General features: G+C 43.6%; 3 protein-coding genes across 10 annotated transcripts in view; 2 read left to right on the top strand and 1 right to left on the bottom strand.

The window, feature by feature from the left end:
* INTS4 (integrator complex subunit 4) overlaps positions 1-4,782 on the top strand; it is a 40,607-nt gene extending 35,825 nt beyond the window's left edge. Inside the window, exon 23 of the mRNA XM_065646602.1 lies at positions 2,594-4,782. Coding sequence (XP_065502674.1) covers positions 2,594-2,787 — 194 coding nt within the window. The 3' untranslated portion in view covers positions 2,788-4,782. The remainder of the gene's footprint in view (positions 1-2,593) is intronic.
* On the bottom strand, positions 247-17,658 carry AAMDC (adipogenesis associated Mth938 domain containing). 8 transcript variants are annotated; one of them, XR_010607094.1, is made up of 6 exons: positions 16,990-17,069; positions 12,248-12,398; positions 7,931-8,026; positions 7,116-7,226; positions 5,970-6,082; positions 247-5,477 (listed from the first exon to the last, which is right to left on the bottom strand). XR_010607094.1 is itself a non-coding variant. In XM_065646641.1 (5 exons), the coding sequence occupies exons 2-5, from the start codon at positions 12,377-12,379 to the stop codon at positions 6,074-6,076; spliced, it is 348 nt and encodes a 115-aa protein (XP_065502713.1). In that variant the 5' UTR covers positions 12,380-12,398; positions 16,990-17,069; the 3' UTR covers positions 247-6,073. The 8 variants fall into 8 exon arrangements, 5 of the variants coding, with proteins under 5 accessions (XP_065502713.1, XP_065502730.1, XP_065502687.1 ...); XR_010607095.1 differs by having other exon boundaries at positions 247-5,305; positions 5,407-6,082; XR_010607096.1 differs by having other exon boundaries at positions 247-5,309; positions 5,407-6,082.
* The window catches only part of RSF1 (remodeling and spacing factor 1), a 60,259-nt gene continuing 55,798 nt past the window's right edge, over positions 17,350-21,810 (top strand). Inside the window, exon 1 of the mRNA XM_065646589.1 lies at positions 17,350-17,571. Coding sequence (XP_065502661.1) covers positions 17,373-17,571 — 199 coding nt within the window. The 5' untranslated portion in view covers positions 17,350-17,372. The remainder of the gene's footprint in view (positions 17,572-21,810) is intronic.

Genomic DNA, 21,810 nt, shown 5'->3' on the forward strand with positions numbered 1-21,810 from the left:
TTCTCCAGGCTGAAGAGCCCCAGCTCTCTCAGCCTTTCCTCATAAGAAAAATGTTCCAGACCCCTCATCATCCCTGTAGCTCTCTGCTGGAGTTTCTCCAGTAGCTCTTTGTCCTTCTTAAACTGGGGAGCCCAGAACTGGACCCAGCACTCCAAGTACACAGCACTTTAGTACCCTGATCTGGGTGCAGATGTCCCTGCTCATGGCAGGGGTGGCACTGGATGAGCTTTGAAGGTCCCTTCAACCCAAACCATTCTATGATTCTGATTCTATGATTATACTTATTGGCGCTGCCCTCGGTGTTGCTCAGATTTCTTGCAGCCTTTGGGCAGTGACGTCTCCCTGGGTGACACGGCCCCGCGGCTCCGTAGGTGACTCGAGGGGCTGAGTTTGTTGGGGAGAAGATGCTGGTGGCTGTGTGTGTGGTCATATGTAAATAAACGTAGGAGTAGTTACACATATACAGTCCTAAAATTACATGTGGCCCTTTGAAGGCAACTACAAGGCTGATGTGGCCCTGGTGAAAATAGAGTTTGACACCCCTGGTGTAGAGGAAGAGCAGTTGCAGGAGTCAGGTCCGTGTCCTTATTTTAAATTGAGGAGTCACGATCAACTGACTCACTGTAATTCATCAGTTTAGATCTGATGGGTGTTTGAGGAGGGCAGAGAACCTTTGGAACTGTGTGTACTCAACAGTGTAATTTCGCTGCTGATTAAACTTTGACCTTTTTAACGCCCTAAAAACCACCTTTTAGCTCTGAAATACGTGACTCCAACATTCTTGTTCAGTCTCGCTTGGCATTCGCACTTCCCCAGGAAGGAGTTTCAGCTATTCGCTTGGCTTCAAACAACAAAAGCAGAGAGTATTTGTTAACAACTCCCTTGGTTTTGTTTTCTTTTAGGTTGTATTTTTGATCCTTCATGTTTATTCAAACGTCAGGGGTTTTTTTTCTGAGCAGTTATTAATAGGATTTGGTGATCTTTTAAACAACAGTTCTGTTTAGCACAATATTCTTTCGCATACTCTTTATATAGAGCTTCCATGGCGTAGTCCTTCATCCTGTGATTTTTGTTTTGGAGGAGAAAAATGGTATTGTTTCTATAATTGGAAGTATCTGGATTTAAAGGTTCGTCCTGTACCAACGGGAGCTGAATCAAGTCCTTATTGTTGCTTCTGCAGCGTTCACTGAAAGGGCATTTTAGCTCTGGCCCCAAAGGATTCTGTTCTGGTGTCTCCCCCAGTCTTTATTTTAACTTTAAATTTTGACATTGGCACTTGGGCCTATAAAACGTGGGGAGGACATGAAGCTGGGAGGGTTCAGGGAATGGGCTCAGAATTCAAAATCGAGAAACTGCCTTAATTTGAGACATTGAAACTTATCGAAGGCTGGTAAAAAGTGTGTGCTTAGGAAAGAGGATGCCCAAATACAAAGCACGGATTAACTTTTGATCAATAGCAGAAGCGATAGAGGCGACTGCAAGCTAAAAATTAAAAAGGGTGCTAGCGTGGCAAAAAGGTGAGTCTGTGAGAAAACTGGGGAAAAAGGTTATTTCTTGTGTTCTGTCAGGCGTGGATGACGTCTCCGCTGGAGTGCCGCTGCAGTTCTGGGCGTCCCGCCTTCATGTTCCATGGGTTTCAGTGGGTTTAATTTGGTTTTCAGTAATTTAGTCCTGGTTTTGGTTAGTCCAGTGAAGCCCCACGCACCAGCCGGTGCTCACTCGTTGCCCCCCGGTGAGATGGGGAAGAGAATCAGGGGTAAAAATGGGAAAATGTGCATTACACTGTTCCGCAACAGCTGAAACATCCCTTGGTTATCAACACCATTTTGGTCACAAATCCAAAACATAGACCCATGCGAGCTACTGTGAAGGAAAATTAACGTTATCCCAACCAAAACCAGTACAATTCCATACGGAAAACCTAAAGGAATCGTGGTTTTCAGTCTAGAAAGGAAAATTTTGATGGGGATATAGTCCCGCATGCTGCTCAGGGTCCTACTGTGTAGGCTGGAAACCTGTTTTCATGATGTCTGCTGGGAGAAGAACAAAGTGAAATCATCTTCTGGACAGAATTAGGAATATCTGTCCAGCTGCTGAGATGGGGACAAAAAAAAAAGAGGGGAAGAGACTGTCAGTGTAAAAACCTCCAAGAGAAGAGAATCTTCAATTAATGTGCTCTGAGGCTTATGAGCCATCGGCTGGATTCACTTGATCCTGCCATAAAAATACAGCTCGCAAGACCTACTAGTTCTATGATCTCTTGTTATTTTTTAAATTTATTTTTATTATTTGGTATTTTATTATTTGGTTGGAATAGCTTCTCACAGTTACTTTTGAAAGTTACTATTTATTATTAGTTGTGAGATTTTTTTTAAGCTATGACAAAGAGTGGAGGGATTTAAACCAGTGCTTAGTTCTACTGTGCTGAGCCTAACGACGAAGTTGTATTTTCAAACGCCAGATGGGATTCTGGTCAGCCCAGACCTGCTCTGTGCTTCACCCAGCACACGTGTGATAAAATTTCAATTGATACTGATTGTTCCCTGTGTTGATCGTCAAGTTTGGGTTGTTGTGTTGTGTTTTTACTCCGCAGAGCCATGTCAGATTGAAGTGCGGTTGCTGCTGGCTTACAACTCCAACAAGAGCAAAGCGTCGGCTAAAATTCCCAAATCTACCTGGAGCGAGAGTTTGGAGGCTCTTCCGCAATCTGAAAACGGCATCGAGGGGACCATCCCCTTCAGCAAACCCGTCAAAGTTTATATCATGCCCAAACCCGCCAGACGGTGAAGTCTGTGGCTGAAAGAAATATATTTATGGGCTTGTGGGGTTACGTGAAAACAATAGTTTTCAATAGAAAACACAAAGCAGTGTTGCAAGACAGTGAATCAAACCAAAATAGTTTTATACTTGTGTGAAAAGAAAAAAAAAAAAAAAAGGAGAAATAAAGCTGTTGAAGAACAATCGGTCTCCTCTGTGATGAAGCAGATAGGCCAATACAGGAGTTATTCAGCTAATGGGGAGCAGTTTCAAGAAAATGCAGGTGTTTCCGTATTGATTCAACAAAATCAAGACAGTTCCCAATCAGCATTCCAGCAGTGACTTCATTGGGCCCTGTCTTCAGTTTTTACTTATTAAAAGTTTCTCTTCGAGGCCTCTGGGTTTTCTCCTGTGTATTTAGCAAGGTATTTACTATGTAAATGCTTAGTCATGTAAATCAATGTTATTTTTACAGAATTTTGAAATGAAGCTAAGGAGTTCAGATTTTTCGTGGAGGTTTGGTTTTGGTTTTTTGTTCGGTTGTTTTTTTTTTTAACATTTAGAACTTGTGCATTGGTACCTAAATCCTTAGTAAATATATATAATCAAAAGTGTTCTTGTTTTTGTGTAGGAACTGCACCTCAAAGTGGAATTCCCAGTTGCCGTAGGCTAAATTCTGAGCGATGTTCCATCCCATATTGAAGCTGGTACAGTTTTGGGGAGCACAGGTTGTTCACATTGTGGTGAGGGGGGAGGAACCTGTTGGTGCAACCAAAGCTTCAGTTACAGGACATGGAGTTTGTGTTACAATATGTTAATGTTTTTGTTTACAAACCTGCAAGAGATGAATGTTTGACTCTGTTTTATGGATGTCTTTAGGAACAATGTGATTAAATACCATGTGTTGGGAAATTATTAACCTCACCCCACTAAGCTTTACAGAATCTGTGTGATCTTGGCCTGAACCATCTTACTCAGATGAGAAAACCTGTTTAGTTCTTCAATCCTGCAGTAGTTTTGCCAGTCGAAGTGTTTCTGATCAGCTGAAATATCCAAACACTCTCGATTACGCAGCGGTCAGGCAGCTTGTCAGCATCCTAAGTGGTGGAGGGACAGAATTTAAAAAAAAAATGTGATTTTTCTGGCATTCCTGGTGGAAAGGGTGTCTGGTCAAAGCTTCAGCGGATTGAGGAACATCCTGCAATGTGTAGGAAACCTTCGTGCTGCGCTTGGGCTCCTTTCGTATGACATAGTGGGCAAGGATCACTTGCCTTCTGTGTTCCCACCAACAAGCAAGTATTGAAGAGCTGTGTAAAAGTTCATCTGTAATTTTAAGATGCCTAAAACCACTTGAGAATTTAAGACTGCGACAAACATTTCCAGTCTAATGAGAGTATTCCATAGTTGGCTTCTCAATATTGTCCTGTAGATATTTATCTTGATTCCTAGTAAGAGTCGTGGAAGAAATCATCGTTTTTTCCTTTTATTCTTAGGTTTCATCTATTCTAATGGGAAATCCATCATCAGATTGCTCAAGTCTATTGACATTCATTGGGCGGGCCAGTTCTTTGAACTTTGCAAGTAAATAATGCAATTATCAAATCAATAATGCTTAAAATAATGCATAAATTTATTCGGAACAAAGCTGAAGCTTATGAGATATTAACTCAAACCTGGCGTGGCTTTCATGTATCTTATTTTTAAAGTACAGAAAAACTAAGTGGGTGGGTACAGTCACTGCAAAAAGCACAAAGCAAGTTCTTGGGAGGATGAAAAACCTGGGCATGAATTTAAATCGGGACCATGTGCCATCAGCTGGGGTTCCAGCTCAGGGAGATGAGTTTCCTCTGGATTCCTGTCTTGCTTGTCCGAGTTCTCAAATCTTTTGACCATGTCAGAGGTGATAAAATTATTATTTTCTTCTTATTTCACTCTCATCTTCCAGTTTATTCTTCGGAGGGGGCACAAGGAATGCAGGAATGGGCTGACTTCTTGCTTTACAATTTGCTGATGCAATATTAATGCGACTTTATTTTAAAGTTTGAAGGCTCAGAGATGGAAATTTTTGCCAAATGCTGCCTGATGTCCCTTAAAAATGCTGGTTTGGTGTGTCTGAGTCTTTTTAAGGCTGGTATCTCCAAGCTGCCAGCTCGTACGTGCTGCTTCACAAAGATAAGGGCTGGGGACTGACCCGCTCCCAGCGGAATCTTCCTGGCGCCTGGCCCAGGCTCTGCTGTACTGGGAGCTCGCTGCCTATACTGGGAGAGCGTTTTCCTGCTGGGAGGCAGAGAAGTGGCGTATGTGAGGAATCCCGCCCTAAAAAAGAGCATTCCCACGATTTGGGCGACGAGCCTGTTAGTTTTTACATTATTTACAGCTCTAGCTGAAAGCAGTGATTCAATAACGATACCGTTTTGACCTCTGGTTGTATTTTTTTCGATGAATCAGTCCCAGCTGTTGCCACCACGCAGCAAAGCAATTTCAAGCACTGAGGAGGAAATTTGGGCTTTCAGGGACTGGAGCAGCCACGGTTGTGGAAACGATGAAGCTGCCTCAAGAGCAGAAATAGAAAATAGAGATGGACACAACTTGCAGCAGATTATCTTCTTGTTAACACCCAAATTTTGTACTGATGGTAGCAAAACTTACCAGTTTAAAAAGAGAAATCCATTCCTTTGCGTGCTGTATCTCCCTATTTTGGAAGTGGAATCTTCTGTATCCTACCAGTTGCCAAATGGAAGGAAAAATTAAGAAGCTGCAGCACATCTAAAATAGTCTCAAACTTTTGGGAGGACAAACACGGAGCACCAGTGCGAGGAGCTCACCGTATTTTTCTCAAATGCAGGACCTGGGCTGAGCGGTTTTGTTGAATGTGACTTGATCATTATTATGCCATGTTAGTATGAAAATATTTTTAAAAAAACCCAAAACCCGGAGGTGAAAGACCAGGTGTAGCAGTGCTTAAAAAAACTGGAATCGTCCTCCCAGTAAAAACCTTATAAAACCTCTTCCTATTTAAGGCTGCCTTAAGGCCCAAAAACTCATGAAATATTGCAAATATATGATTTTGATCAAGAGCATCAAACCACCTCTGCTATAAGATAACGACACAATGCAAAAAATAAAGAGGATTTTAAACGATTACTAGAGCAAATAAAAAAATAACATAGTATTTTGTGAAGGGTTATTCCTGAGAAAGAGCGTTCACATACCGATCTAAGCCTCTCTGCTGCTGCTCGGACACCTCAGGGCTTTGAGGAGCAACAGCTTCGTAATTTCATTCATACGCACAGAATTCATAGGCACAGACCAAGAATTACTGAGCCTGGTGGGGAAAAAAAATCTACAGTAGGTAACTTGTAACTCATAATATCAATAGAAGCCCAGCAAGAACAGCAACTACGAGAATTTATTAAATGTTCACTGTAAATAATATTTTAACATTTAACATTAAACATTGTTGGCACAATGTTTAAATCATCAGATAATGATGACCAGTAAGAAGTCTCACATCCATTCCCAGCTTGCCAGCAGCAATTTAGACTGATTTCCTAAAAAAAAAATCAACATTTTATGTTGCAAACTAGTTTTGTGACACATCTTCCTGGTGATTTTTTTTAAGCACGTAGGGACTTTTGCATAGATATGTATTGCACAGCTCAATGTATTGCACAGCTCAATCCCCACAATTAACAGGAAAATTGTTCAAGGTGCAGATTTTATGTTTATTCCCTGTAGACACTTTTTTTTTTTTTCCCCTTTTCCAGGCTCAATGTAAGATTTAAAAGTGCTAAATTACGTGAAACATCACAAACAGATCTGCATGGCAAATATCTCAACTGAAGTCACCAGCAGGAGGCAAAGTTGTCTGTTCTGGTATTTTTTCTCGCTTTTTAATACATTTTATTTTTAACTTATTTATACAGTGGTAGTAAAGTGCTTCTTTACCACCGCTTCATATCTACCACTTGATTGTACTCATCAGATATTTTTATGGCTGCGTTTCAATAGCTAACAATGTCATTTTGGGCCATTTCCTAAGAGCGTAGTATCTTAATTTAGCCAACAGGTGAAGAGTTAAGTAACCAGAAGATGGACAATCTTCAGAGGAAGCTTAGGTCAAATCTCAAGAACGTATGGAAATGGATCTGTAATTAAATTATTTCATTAACAGCCCCTTTTTGTGAGCACTCTGTTTAAGCCCTGAGCTGACAAACTGTCCTTGCATTTTAAGGCAGGTAAATCCACGCTCCGTTGACCGCAATTTGACTCGACACGTGTCCGTGATTTGGCCGCGGCGGCGAAAGGCGGAACGAGCTGCAAAAGCTTCAGCAGGTTGAATGGAAAACTCCCCCCACCTGGACCCCCCGAGCAGCCAGGGCGTTGTACTCGGCCACAGCCTTCTCCGTTTGCAAGACCAACACATCGATCCCGTTTTTTTTCAGATAGTCCACGGTAGATTGTGGAACCTCAGAAAAGAAAAGGAAATGGGAAGAGCAAGTATTAGATTTCCTCCCCCCACTCCCCCTACACTGTAAGGCTTGAAGAAAAACAGATGCTGATAGCATTTGTTAGTAGATTCACGTAAGTAAATGACAGTAACCAAACTGATAATATGCTCAGATATTTCTAAGACTGATATAATTTCTTTCTTTTCAATGAAGCTACACAGCTCCCATCTTTCTTTAACACAGTTTAAAATGCAGCCCTTTCTTACAACAATAAATAGAATGGAGCTAAAGGTAATTAATGTAAATAAGGTGTTACTTCACCGGAAAAATAAAGAATTGCTTCTTATGAAGGGAAGCTCAGCACTTGTGAGCTTTCTGTAGGTAGTTATCAAAGTATTTCCAGCAGGCTAGAGAGCCAGTTCATAACCTATTTTAAGAGAGGAGACTAATGACATTGTAAAAAATTCTCCTTGTTTCAATTGTTCCTGTAGCAGAACGTAAACCTGTTTACTGCTTGGCATTGACACTAACACAGTGGAGCTCAAATGATGTTTCTTTTGGGAAGAGAGGGACTCCAGGCAGGAGCTCAGTAACGCTAATCCAGCATCCTGAATTTTCCCCCCTCCTAGTAAAGCATCCTGGATTTTTTTTTTCCCCCCTGATCAGAAGGAGAAGAAAATAAACAGTTCTAATTTATGTTTCTCACGGAACAAAAATCCTACCTGCAAAGCCTCGCTCATGCCACGACCGATCACCAGAGTTTTAACGCCCTTCTTGACGACTTCTTCAAGGTCAGCCGGTTGCACTCCGGGGGAATGCTGAGGGTCAGGAGGAAAAACAGCAGCAACCAGGAACAAATAACTATATATATATCATCTATATGTTCTGAAACTGTTCACAGAGTGGTGGGGTAAATTAGCAGTAAAAAAATGTAACACAACCGTCCTTTCTGCATACACACAGTAGATAACACCGATAATTAAAATAAGTATTTTATATGCAGATGGAGGATGGTAGTGAATCAACTGATGGCAATATTAGCACTCTAAAACAGTTAAAAATAAAAAGATGCATTAGATGTTTCTAAAGCATTTATCTCTAACAACTAGCATTTTATAAATATTAAAGGGAAATCAATAAATTGCAACATTTTGCTATTTGCTTTCAAATGAACAAAACCTTCTTGTAATAAAGACTGCGGCAAGCCGAAGTCTATTCACTTCAATTATGAAGAGCTCCTCAAATAATTAAAACGCTTATGTTCTTCTCGTTTACTTTGCAAATCTCATTTACCAAAGAGGACTGAGCTGTATTGGTCAGCTCCATTTCAGTGAACAGCTTCCATTTCTGCACTATTCTGCATCTTAAGAAAGGAATATTTGAAACCAAACGAACTCCTCAAAGGAAAAAAGAGCTTTAACAGCACGTTGATTGAGTTTTTAAAGGACACCCATTTACTAGCAGTACACTTTCAACATATGAATTCATAAATAGACCTGTATGGTTAATATAAGACATGTCACACTAATTCTCCTCATGGATTCAGTTTCTATGTATCTATATGGACAGGAGTAAGATACTGTACAGCCTGTGACTAGAATTTGGCCCCTCTTTGGGGTGCATTTTTTAAACCATAAATACTATTTCCCTCCTCTTTTTTTTTGGTAAGATTCTCAATTTCTTTTAGAGGACTGAGATAAGTTTCTCACTTGAAGTAGGTAACGCTGTGGTGGACTTCTGGAGAATGTTATTTTTATGGAGATGCCCATACATTTTTATCGCCTATACTTCCAGAAAATTCTACATTCTTCCAATTAATTAAAGTCAAAGCCCCAGCTTTACATTTGATATCTGCAACTAGAATGCAGGGGTCGCTTTGACATGCAGAGCTTTCTTAGACCAAATCACGGCAAGTACACGTTTGGGACAGAACAGGTGATGCTTTTCCTTTTTGGGTTTTAAAGTAGACTCAGGATGTAGACAAAAAGAACTGGAATGGTTTACTGCAATTACAATAATTAGATTGATGAGGAAGGTTTGCAGTCGTAAGTACTCCACACACATTAAAGCCATGGAACAAAGGGATTTTCTTTGGTTGCACAAGACACTTCTTTCCAGAGGTTTCCACATAGAATCATTGAATGTCCTGAGTTGGAAGGGGCCCACAAGGATGATCGAGTCCAACTCCTGTCCCTGCACAGGACAACCCCACAGTTCACACCATGTGTCTGAGGACGTTGTCCAGTCTCTTCTTGAACACTGTCAGGTTGGGGCCGTGACACCTCCCTGAGGAGCCTGTTCCAGTGTCCAGCACCCTCTGGGTGAAGAACTTTTTCCTAATGTCCAACCTAAACCTCCCCAACACATCTTCCTGCCATTCCCTGGGGTTCTGTCACTGGTCACTAAAGAGAAGAGTTCGGCGCCTGCCCCTCCTGCTCCCCTTGTGAGAAAGCTGTAGCTGCCATGAGCTCTCCCCTCAGTTTCCTCTTCTCCAGGCTGAACAAAACCAGTGACTTTAGCTGCTCCTCATATGGCTTCCCCTCCAAACCCTTCACCAACTTTGTAGCCTCTTCTGGACACTCTCCAGTAGCTTTATATGTTTTTTATCCTGTGTCCCCAGCCCTGCACACAGTGCTCCAGGTGAGGCCGCTCCAGTGCAGAGCAGAGCGGGACAATCCCCTCCCTGCCCCGCTGGCCGTGCTGGGCTGGATGCACCAGGACACGGGTCCCTCTTGGCTGCCAGGGACACTGTTGGCTCATGTTCAACTTGCCATCGACCAGAACCCCTAGATCCCTGTCTGCAGAGCTGCTCTCCAGCGTCTCATCCCCCAGTCTGTCTGTACAGCCAGGGTTGTCATGTCCCAGGTGCAAAATCCGGCACTTGCTCTTGTTGAACTTCATGTGGTTGGTGATTGCCCGGGTCTCCAATTTATCCAGATCCCTCTGCAGGGCCTCTCTGCCCTCCAGAGTGTCAACAGCTTTCCCCAATTTTGTGTCATCAGCAAATTTACTAAGCATATGTTTTGTAGGAAACTAGTGTCTTTAAAGGAGACATGTAACACGATGGAATAACTGTATCATTGCTGATTTGACAGCTGGAGGGACAGAGGAAGGGCAGCAGAATTTTCTCACCTGTTTTGTTCTTTTGTTTCCCTTTTAGGATTCCTACTTTTTTCTCCCATTAGCAGATGGCACTGAAATGGAGCCAGCAGGGAGGTAGCCTTTCATCCCCAAGGGTTAAGGCCGTAAGAACTATCAGTGCTTACAGAACCTTGCAGAGCCAGCTGTACAATGTTCCCGATGACAGAATTACATACTAGACAACAGGCTGATAGCAGAGAAGAAAAATAAGCAATTTATTTCCAACTGTAGTGTGGGATATGACTAGCAACACTTGTTTCCCAAACTTCAGCTCTACCTACCCTCACGAAAAACATGTTCAGAGAAAGCAGGGACACTGGAGTCAAACATAAAGAAAATGCATCTGGTGAATCCTAAAATTTTCAGTGTTGATGAGATTATTTTTTACATTTCTTCCAAAGTTGGAGACACAGTCTAGAAAAGCTTAGTTCTGTTCTCATATTTGTTGCTTGCTATTCATTTTTAAACCAAATCACCAAACTCCTCACAGCTGCAAGGATAGAACTGACCTAAAGCAGGAGCTTTACAAGTGACCTATGTAAGGTGAACCCTTAACATTTATTTTTGCTTTTACTTCCTGGTGATATAAAAACATGCCAGAAAACCTACCTCTCCAAATAACTCAACTATTTTTTTTCCTCCTCTGATTTTAATCTAACACAGACTCATTTTTCTCATTTCAGTTGGAGGACTCCTCTAAAGACCTTTATGGACTTAAAGCTTTTACTTGTCACCTGAAGACATCCCTTGTTTGAAACTTCAAAACGAAAACACAGCCTCCTAAATGCTAATAGGTGGTTATAGTTTGAAACCAAAGTTCTCAGGTGGTCGGAATGAATATAAAAATGCGACTGAGCTGGGAACTGGGAACTTTTCAGCTACTCTATCTGTTCCGCTTCTCCAGTCATATGTACCAGGAAAACAATGTTGTCAAACAAACAAAAAGCAACATCCCACACCACAGAATCCACCTCTCCAAACAGCCAAACAGCCAAAACTTCATTTTTCATAATGAGGCAATAAATAAAAATATTTTTAAAAGGTTACATACACAGCTGTCTTTCTCTCTGCAAGGTACAGATATCTTTGCATGACAGCACTACCTTTCTCTTGGCATTATATACCCTGTATAAACTGAACTCTGACAGGTTAATAAAGTTCCGTTCCTCTAAGATTCTAGATGAAGTTCCAAAACCAAAGGTTCTGCCCTTCAGTTGTATCCAAATGAATTGAACAGCACTGGGTCCGCAGCGTGGGGACAGCTGCAGGTGTCGGGTGTAAGACCCCATCAGTACATTGTTCATTTGTGCTCTGTTTAGAAAACACAGATTTTTTTCTAGCCAATCCAGCTATCCTAGTGCAAGCCCTAATCTGGGAAGAATTATCAACACCAGGTTCCCAATGCAACCAACATTATGCTACTTTGAAATCTGGAATGTCAATACTATTCCATGTACTTTTACAAAATTTTGACAGCATTTACAGCTGCAGTTTAAAAATTGTGAGGGCAAGCACTTTGTACATGGCTACCAAGAGAAGCCATTGTGTGGTTCGCCAAACCACGAGCTTTCCATGGAGAAACTAGCGCATGTGACACTATATCTGCGTGTTTTTCCTCCGAAATAAGCACAAGGGACACCAAGGAAAAGAATATAAACTAAACCACCTGCATTGTTGTCTTCCAAACACGTAAGGTCAGGTAGTGTCGACTTCTTTTAACTTCCAGACATGGTGTGTCTGCAGCGCTGTCACCTCCCCGCACAGTCACAGAACTCCCTCTGTTCTCCCCGGGAAAATTCAACCTATGGAATTTCTGGCTGGAACTTTAACAACTGTTTTCTGGACTATCCTGAGAGTCCTGTATAAAATGCAGGGTGGATAATAAAAAGCAAACTTACATTAGTGCCAGTTTCTCGCCAATCCCAGGTTCGGCTTCCTCCCGGCCACACTTTGCAGTCCTTGTATGTGGTAGAACAGCCTTTCACCTTCATCTGACCCCAAGAAAGGGAAGCAATTTCAGGGGAAGACATCGCAAAGTTCAACCAAAGTCTGGAAAAAACGGATATTTAATACATAACATCAGGCTCACATATGCAGCACATTAATAAAATAAGAAAATTCTGTCCTTGCCCCCAGGAGCTGGAAAGGAAACATTCTTACAGACTTTATTCACATGATTTTGTGACGAGAGAATTGAACTGAGGATCAGCAGATTGGGTGAATTACCAGTTCTGGGGATTTTGTGCAGGATTTTGGGCAAATCATTATACATGCTAAATCTGTGCAAGTGTTGGGTGCTCAACTTTTAAAACTATCCACAGGGATCAGGTCTCTCTTGCATCTGGGCTTTCATCTCCTCCCTAAAATGTACAATGAAGACGATAATAATTTCCTCAAATATCCAAGAGATAAGACTGTTTCTTTGATTGCTTCATTAATTTAAAGGAGTAAATTAGATTTTAAAAATCCAAAATGAACCAACCCAACAGAAAACCGTGAACAAAACAATGGCATTGCCATGTTTCTACAGCAATCAAGACTTTCAGAGACCTAGAGGGATCAAACCTTCTTTCCCTTGTCACTCTTAGAGGCCAAGTAACATCTGTAACATCTCAGGACACTTAAACACCCAAATAATATATTTTCTAAGACCTCAGTCTTCACTGTTTCAACTTAAAACCATTATTTCTAATCCTTTCTGTTGCGTACAAGGAGTACAGCTTAATCTTTGTCTTTTCCACTATCTTGTGTTTTCCTGAGGACTTAACTCTTTTTTTCCTTTCTTTGAGGTTAAACAAACTTCACTTCCCTTCAGTCCTGTTTTCTAAATCTCTGCTTATTTTCACCTTTCTGTATGCACCTTTCTTTGACGTCCGTTGCCTAGAACTACACAGAGTCCTCCAGCTGAGGCCTTATCAGCTATAGACCAACTGCTTTTTGGTATTAGCAGCGGTAATTTTTAGATCTGCTATCGCAATCCCAGCTGGGCATCAGGAGGGCAGGGACATCCTTCTGCCCTTCCAGTTCAGAAGGACGATAGTCTGAAATCTGAAAAAATGAAAAAAAAAAAATAAGGTTGTTTTTGCAGTAAAAAGATGTCTGCTCCTGGCTGATGCAGAAAACCTCAGTGGCAGATCCTTCCAAATAGGCAGTTTCTCATGCTTTACTTTTTAATTGTTAAATTCAGCAGGAAAAAAAAAAAAAAGATCATAGGAACTCTGGTGGCACTGATTAAAGAAAAAGCACTCACAAAAGACAAATCTTTGGATTACCCGACTACCAGCCAGCATGTGCCACAGCAAACCACAGCCCGGCCAGACAGGACACGCTCCTCTCGCATCGCCAGGAGCAGATCCCAGAATCCCGTTTCAAATGTCGCATGAAGTAAAAACCGCGTTAGTTTGGATCTGGCACAGGACTGAGGCTGCCAGAGCTGCTTCTTCCATGCAATAACGGAGCGATTCTTTCTTTCTTGCTCCTTTGTGAATTAGCGGCACGTGTGTCCTGCCAAACAGGATGCCAGCTATGATGGAATCAAACTTGCTCGGATTCATTTATTCTACATTCTCTCATTACATATCTGCAATGCAGTGGACTGAAACAAAAGTTTCTAAGACTATTTTTCCAAAAGTCTGCTTGAAGGGAGATTATAGCAGAAGAAATGACCAGCACAGAGCAAAATCACCCATCAGTCAAAGAGGAAACACTGAGTAAACCACTCGGAGCCTACCTCTGAAAAATAAAAATAATTTCTGCCTATGCTAGTTTAGAGACGAAACTGCAGAATTAGACCCAGAGGTTAGACAGAGGTGAATGAACAATAAAATAATTAGGAATATCAGATTTCCCAATCCAAACAGCAGTACAAGGCTGGGACTGTGCAATCGAACAGGCGCAAACTGCAAATGGGAGAGCAAATGCAAGCTAAGGGTTCCAAAGTGTCTTCTCCAAACAGCAGAAACAAAGAGACAAAAATAAAAGCCATAATAATTTGTAATCTAAAAATATTTTCCATAATACAAGAGAATATCGGTAAGGTCAGGCTATTTGAATTAATAAGAGTATCTTATATTTGCATAAGAATGAACCTTTTAACAGGAACTTTGGACATTGTTGACAAAGGGCATGGTCCAACTACCAGTCAGCAAGGAGCAGGAAAATATTTCCCCAAGAAATTGTTTTTTAAATTATTCACTACAACAAATGTACAGTAGCAAAACGTATAGTACCACTAAGGATCAAAAGACACATGAACTATACAACTCATAAGCATAATCTAAAATAGCAACTTATTTCAATCACAGTAGCCTAAACACAAAGAGATGTGGAGAAATCTATAAAGAAAGTTATGAGGGTTAAAAAACCTAGGAAATAAAGGAAGCAGAAAAGCTTAAAAAGGAGCCAAAATACAAGTTTATACAAGGAGAATATACCGAAAGAAATGAAACAGCGGCTAAGAATGGCAGAAGAAAAAAATAGCTGAGAATAAAACAGAAGAAACTTGAGACTGAATTGCAGTCAGGCAAGCAGGTGGATTTTAAAATTGTCTTCTATGAAAGCAAACATTGTTTCAGAGAAGCACCCACTAGCAACAAATAGAATAAAAAAGGTGAACCAGAGAAGTGCAGAGAAAATTTTATTGACTACAGTAGGAAAGAATGTTTCATAAAATCCAATGTGCAACCTGAGATCAAAGAATAAATTGACGTATGTCAAGCTTCAGGCAGAAAAACTCCTGTAAGGTATCAAAAGATGATGTAGTTGTTCTCCAGCGCCAACTGGGAACAAGGTCATGGGGTGGAGGTGGGTGAGTTCCCTGCAGCTGGTGCAATTTCAGAAGTGACAGAGCAGCTAGAAAAGCACTTCAGGATTTAAAAACTGACAGCAGAAAGGCAAGTGAAAACGACAGGCTACGCTTAAATGAACTGGGTAATGGGGAGCAAGATGCAAAGTTTAAGAACAAGGACAATATTTTTTCGGGAACTTCGTCACAGAATCCCAGGCTGGTTGGGGTTGGAAGGGACCTCTGGAGATCATCCAGTCCAACCCACCTGCTAAAGCAGGGTCACCGGAGCAGATCACACAGGAATGTGTCCAGGCGGGTTTGAATGTCTCCAAAGAAGGAGACTCCACAACCTCTCTGGGCAGCCTGGTCCAGGGCTCTGGCACCTCACAGTAAAGAAGTTTCTCCTCATATTCAGATGGAACCTCCTGTGCTTCACCTAATTTTGCTGAGGAGCCTGATGAAGGCGCGTTATTAAGCAGATCACGGAACATGGGGTGTAAGTAAGAGAAGGGGGAGAACAGCATTTTGATGTATATCATCTATATGTTCTGAAACTCTTCACAGAGTAGCGGGGTAAATTAGCAATAAAAAAAAGTAACACAACCCTATTTTCTGCATACACACAGTAGATAACACCGGTAATTAAAATAGGTATTTTATATGCAGATGGAGGATGGTAGTGAATCAACTGATGGCAATATTAGCACTCTTTATAAAACAGTTAAAAATAAAAAGACGCATTACACGTTTCTAAAGCATTTATCTTGAACAACTAGCGTTTCATAAATATTAAAGGGAAATCAATAAATTGCAACATTTTGCTATTTGCTTTCAAATGAACAAAACCTTCTTGTAATAAAGACTGCGGCAAGCCGAAGTCTATTCACTTTAATTATGAAGAGCTCCTCAAATAATTAAAACGCTTATGTTCTTCTCTTGTTTACTCTGCAAATCTCATTTACCAAAGAGGACTGAGCCGTATTGGTCAGCTCCATTTCAGTGAACAGCTTCCATTTCTGCACTATTCTGCATCTTAAGAAAGGAATATTTGAAACCAAATGAACTCCTCAAAGAAAAAAAGAGCTTTAACAGCATGTTGATTGAGTTTTTAAAGGACACCCATTTACTAGCAGTACACTTTCAACATATGAATTCATAAATAGACCTGTATGGTTAATATAAGACATTATGTCACACTAATTCTCCTCATGGATTCAGGTTCTATGTATCTATATGGACAGGAGTAAGATACTGTACAGCCTGTGACTAGAATTTGGCCCCTCTTTGGGGTTCATTTTTTAAACCATAAATACTATTTCCCTCCTCTTTTTTTTTTTTTTGGTAGGATTCTTAATTTCTTTTAGAGGACCGAGATAAGTTTCTCACTCCCCAAAGGAGAAAAAACAAAACAAAACAAAACAAACGCTTTAACAGCACGTTGATCGGGTTTTTAAAGGAGTCCGTACGCTGGTAGGAAGGAGGAAGAGAGGAAAGGACAGAGAGCCCAGGGAAGCAGCGATGGGGAGGCAGCTGTCACACGGGGCGGGGGCAGCTGTCACACGGGGGGGGGCAGCTGTCACACGGGGGGGGGCAGCTGTCACACGGGGGGGGGCAGCTGTCACACAGGGCGGGGCGGACAGCTCTTGAACAATCCCCCCCACACCGCCCCCGCCTCAAAACAAGGCCCCGCCGCCTCACACGGCTCTCCCCCGGTTCACGGAACGTGTCCCCGCCCGCGGGGCCGGGAGCCGGCGCCGAGGAGACCCCGCCAAGGCCGCCCCCCCTGTCCCGACCCGTCCGGTCCGGTCCCCTCAGCCCGAGGCCCCGTCACGACCGTTACGCGCCCGCACTCACCGCCCCGCGCGCGACCTCTGCGCCGCCGCGCGCAACCACCGCCTCCCCGGCGGGGGCGGGCGGGACCGCCCGCTGCCTCCTCATTGGTCAGCGCTACCCGCAAGCCCCGCCCGGTCGCCCGCTCCGATTGGCTAGACCGGCGGGCTGTCTCCCCCCGCTTCCCCGTCATAATTGGCTCCGCCCAACGGCCGCCCCGCCTTGTTTTCATTCCCCCTGCCGCACGAGGCGGGGGGTGTCGCCTTGCGCCGCTCTAGCTGCCGCCCCGCGTCCCCTCCCTGTCCCGCGGTTGCATTGTGGGATCGTGGCGGCGCGGCTCGAGAGCGCCCCCTCCCTCCCCCGCCCCCTCCTCCCCTCCCGGCTCCTTCTCCATCCTCAGGTCCAAGATGGCGGCGGCGGCGGCTCCTCCGGCTCCATCTCCGCCTCCCCCTCCCCCGGCAGGCCCGTGCTGCCCGGGCTCCTGGCCCAACTTCGCCGTCGTCTGCTCCTTCCTCGAACGCTACGGGGCCTTGCTGGACCTACCCGAGCTGCCTTTCCCCGAGCTGGAGCGCGTCCTGCAGCCGCCGCAGGAGCCCGGAGACCAGGGTGAGCGGCCCGGATACCAACTCCCCCCCCACATACCCCCTCCCGGCCGGCTCAGGGGTGCCGGGGGGCGGAGGGGGGGGCCGGGGCTTTTCCCCCCCCCGCCTCCTCCCGGCCCCGGGGGTGGAGCGCGATGAGGGAGGGGAGGGGCCTGGGATTCCCGGAGCGGCGCCCCGGGGGGGGCGGGTAGACCTGTCCCCCCCTAGCACAGCCCGTCTTGGGGAGGAGGGGTAGACCTGTCCCCCCCCACCACCCCAGCACAGCCCTTCTTTAGGAGGAGTGGTAGACTTGTCCCCCCCCAGCACAGCTTTTTTAGGAGGAGGGGTAGACCTGTGTGTGTCCCCCAGCCCAGTCCTTCTTGGGGAGGAGGGGTAGACCTGTCCCCCCCACCCCCCCAGTACAGTCCTTCTTGGGGAGGAGGGGTAGACCTGTCCCCCCCACCCCCCCAGTACAGCCCTTTGGGGAGGAGGGGTAGACCTGTGACCTGTGTCCCCCCCCCAGTACAGCCCTTTGGGGAGGAGGGGTAGACCTGTCCCGCCCCCCCTCAGTACAGCCCTTTGGGGAGGAAGGGTAGACCTGTCCCCCCCCAGTACAGCCCTTTTGGGAGGAGGGGTAGACCTGTCTCCCCCAGTACAGCCCTTCTTATGGAGGAGGGGTAGACCTGTCCCCCCAGCACAGCCCATCTCCTGGGGGTTGGGGGGTAGACCTGTGTGTGTGTCCCAGCACAGCTCTTCTTTTTTTAGGGGGAAGCAGCTGTGTTTGTGTTTGGAGGGGAGCTGCCTCCCCCCACAGCAGAGCTGGGGGATCTTCCCCCTCCCATTCTCCTCCTTGGAGGAGACCCCCCCCACACACACCCTGTTTCTCTGGGTTTGCTCCCCAGCTCTGTGCGGGGGGGCCTCCTGCAGAAAGGACAAGCTAAAATAACTGTTTTTTTAAAAAAACTATTTTTTGTTCAGCCTGACACTGGCAGCAGGGTTCTTATATCTCCTCCCGTCCCCACAGCTTGGGGGGTTGCTCCTCTCCCCCGATCCTTCCATGTATATCTCCATTTTTTACATCTCCCTCGAAACAAGGACACACACAGAAGGCAGCGTCCTGATCTCACACCCCCGCCTCCTTTCCTCTCTGTGGGGTGGGGGGCACAGAGAAGCCCTGAGCTCTCCCCACAGCTGCTGTTTTAGGCCATCTCCCCCCCGAGACCCAGCCAGCCATTGTGTATTTTCTCCATCCCTCTCCTCTCTTCCCCTCAACCTCTCTTGCAGTTTTTTTTGGGGGGGAGGGAGGGAGCAGCTCTCCTTGCTCCTTCCCCAGCACCACCTGAGCTGTGCGAGGTGGAGGGGAGGGTTGTGCCCTCCACTGTTTTCTTTCAAGCTGCTCCTCCTCCCCTCTCCTCTATCTCCAGCAGCACATTTGGGTTGCCAGACTCTTAATTCCTTCTCCCTGCTATGGATGTGGGGAAGGTCCAGGCCCAGGCCCTGGAGGGGGGGCGCGGGAGAGCTGTGTGTGGGGGTGGCGATAGGAATAGAGAAGAGGGGAAGGTGCTTGTTGCTCGTCTCTATTATTGGTTTGGTTGTTGCCTCTGCACTCTTGCCACATAGGGAGAGCGTGGAGCTCACGGCGCATGCTCGGCGAGGCCCCACAGAAACTTCCTGCTGCTGGAAAAGCTCAGCTCGGGGCTGCTTTTGGTCCAACACCCCGGTTTCTTTTCCCCCAAAACACCCTCGCTCTCGCCTCCTTCCCCACCAAACCCACCCTGTAAGGTGGGATTAAATCAGCGTGTCGGTTCTTCCTCGTGTGAAGGAAATCGCTTTTTTTGCAAAGTGCGAATGTCCTGTATGTGAGTTCGCAACAGCCGCTGCGGAAATATAATGAAATAAGATTAATGTACTGTCTCCTCGCGTTGTCCGGTGCCTGATCAATATGAAAAAGACAGATGAGGTCCGCTAACTTCTAAAAACCAGGGTTAACTTTCTGGAAAATAGGCATTTATATTCAGTTCCCCAGTGCTCCTGTACTACTTATGTTATATAAAGGACTCATTAGAAAAAGCGTTGCTTTGTTAAACTGTTGCAAAACTTACTCATAAAAACACCAACACACTTAAAAGTTGAAATTTTTAATGAAAATATTCCTTTTAAAGTGATGTCTGTAAAGAAAACTAATGCTTTTACTATGTGACACAACACATGTGGGTGTGTAAGAGTAATTTGCTTGTGTGAACTGCAGAATAAATTAAAATGAAATTATGAGATAGTGACCTGTGCTTGAAGAATATGCATCTGGTTAAAAACCAAAAATTCCCGATAACTTTAATTGCATGATCAGGGAGGGGTTTATCAACAACACGATTCTTTTCTAAAAAAGCTTTCAAATGACTTGCTTTATGGAGTTTGCATTATGGGTTGATTTCGTACTTGCTAAATTTTTAAAGTTTTCTCTGTATTGCCCCTCCTGTTTGGCAGGTGATGGGTTATTCTCAAACGGGAGCAGTTTGAGCTTCTGAAAATGTCATCTCTAAATTACTTGGGTGTTTGGTTTTTTTTGCTGGTGTCTGGTGTAGATGATGTATTTGCTTGATGTATATACATTTATTCTTCTCTAAGAAAAAAAATCTGGAGGTGTGAAAAACAAATTTGGGTGATTCTTGTTGCTTTGTGTGACAACTTGTGTGACATGGATTTTCTTTTCTTTTGGTACAACCAACTCGTTGGCCTTGGTTTGTGGCACCGGGAGCTGTTACCTGGTGTATTTTATGCTTTTGGAAAAAACAGTTGCAGTGAATAGATTTATCTATGTGGTTTTTACTTGTTGTTTTTAAGGGTACAAGTCATAAAGTTGCTAAACATTGATTGAAAACTGAAGTGGCCTTTTTTTTTTCCTGAACATGTTATTTACCAACTGTACGTAGTTTTCCCTGGAGTGCAGAAGGGATTTTGATTTCACTTATATACAGTGTTTTCACTTTTTCACTTTTCCATTGCTCGACAGTGGATTTGCATTGACAGTAACACATAACGAAGTCTAAGCAAATAGCTACAAAACCTCAAGGTGCTTTTTTTTTCCTGAACCTCTTAGAATCTGGACCAAGTTTTACATCTCAGCTGCCTGTTGATGGCTGTTTGGGACTCCTCTCCGTACTCATTTTGCAATCAAGGAAGGGAATCCATAATTTAGGGTTTTGTTGATTATTATCAAACACTGGTTTGATGCTCAGCAGCTTCAAAAGTGATGTTTGGTTTGGGTTTTTTGTGTGTCATGTTGTTGTTTTTTCCCCAAATGTGGCCTATATTTTCTATTCTGGAGAGTTACCCTTAGAAGATGTTAGTAGAAATTCTTTTCTTTGTATCAGGAGCCTCAAGAAGAACTAGGAGCTCAAGTCCGAGTGTTGTGCCTTAGTTGTATGCCAGTTATATTTTCTTTCTTATTAATAATTAGAACAAATAACTTGTTCATTATTAAGGAAACCAGGTTAGATATCCAATTAACATGTGTTAGTAGTGAGTTAGGTGTTCTGTGTATACACAGGGTCTTGTCTTGAAATGCGCAAACTGATTTAAAATGTTCTTTGAGTTTTGGTGGGTAGTGGCTATTATGCTTGAATAGGAAAACAAGAATGTGTGGTGTCAATTTCTGCCCATTGCTATGGAATGGTGGGGTAAACTGGTACAGTTTATGGTGTATATATGTATATATACATATACCTATATATATTAAAAACTGTGGAAACAGTCTGCTTCTTAGGAAGGCTGTACGATAAAATAACTTTTCCGGCTGGTGGTTAATTTGAAAGTTGCAACTATTCAAACAAAGTAATGAGACCTGTGGTTGTCTGGCGAAGATTTTATTTTATGAAGAATAATTACCTTCCCTTTGATAACAGTTATCCTTGCTTTATGTGCAATGTTGTGACTTGGGTTGCAATTATGCCAAACTTCTTTGGAAAGAATCAAGTCGAGTGTCTGTCAAGATGGTGACAGTGTTAACTCACAAAATTTACTAGCTGATATGTCTCAAAAAGTAAATTTTCTTGTAAGATTTGTTAAAAATCCCCGAAATACATGATTTTATTTGGAACTTCTGAGAGCTGGGAGGTGCCATCGCCCTCGTATTACTATATTTATAGATGCAAAACTAAGGTAACAGCACAGATCATCCTACGGCGCGTTATGGAGCTGGATTTCTATTGCCTTCCCATGGCAAAACTGTGCAAGCTGGAACAAATCTTCACAGGACACCAATGTT

This window comes from Caloenas nicobarica, chromosome 1 (assembly GCF_036013445.1).
Source record: "Caloenas nicobarica isolate bCalNic1 chromosome 1, bCalNic1.hap1, whole genome shotgun sequence".
Taxonomy (NCBI): domain Eukaryota; kingdom Metazoa; phylum Chordata; class Aves; order Columbiformes; family Columbidae; genus Caloenas; species Caloenas nicobarica.

Excerpts from the sequence above, each read along its gene's own strand:
- AAMDC (XM_065646658.1), bottom strand. The coding sequence starts at position 12,379 with ATGTCTTCCCCTGAAATTGCTTCCCTTTCTTGGGGTCAGATGAAGGTG. Across the intron at positions 8,027-12,247 it reads GGCGAGAAACTGGCACTAAT|CATTCCCCCGGAGTGCAACC; the intron begins GTAAGTTTGCTT and ends CCTGACCCTCAG. Across the intron at positions 7,227-7,930 it reads GCATGAGCGAGGCTTTGCAG|GTTCCACAATCTACCGTGGA; the intron begins GTAGGATTTTTG and ends TTCTTTTCTGAG.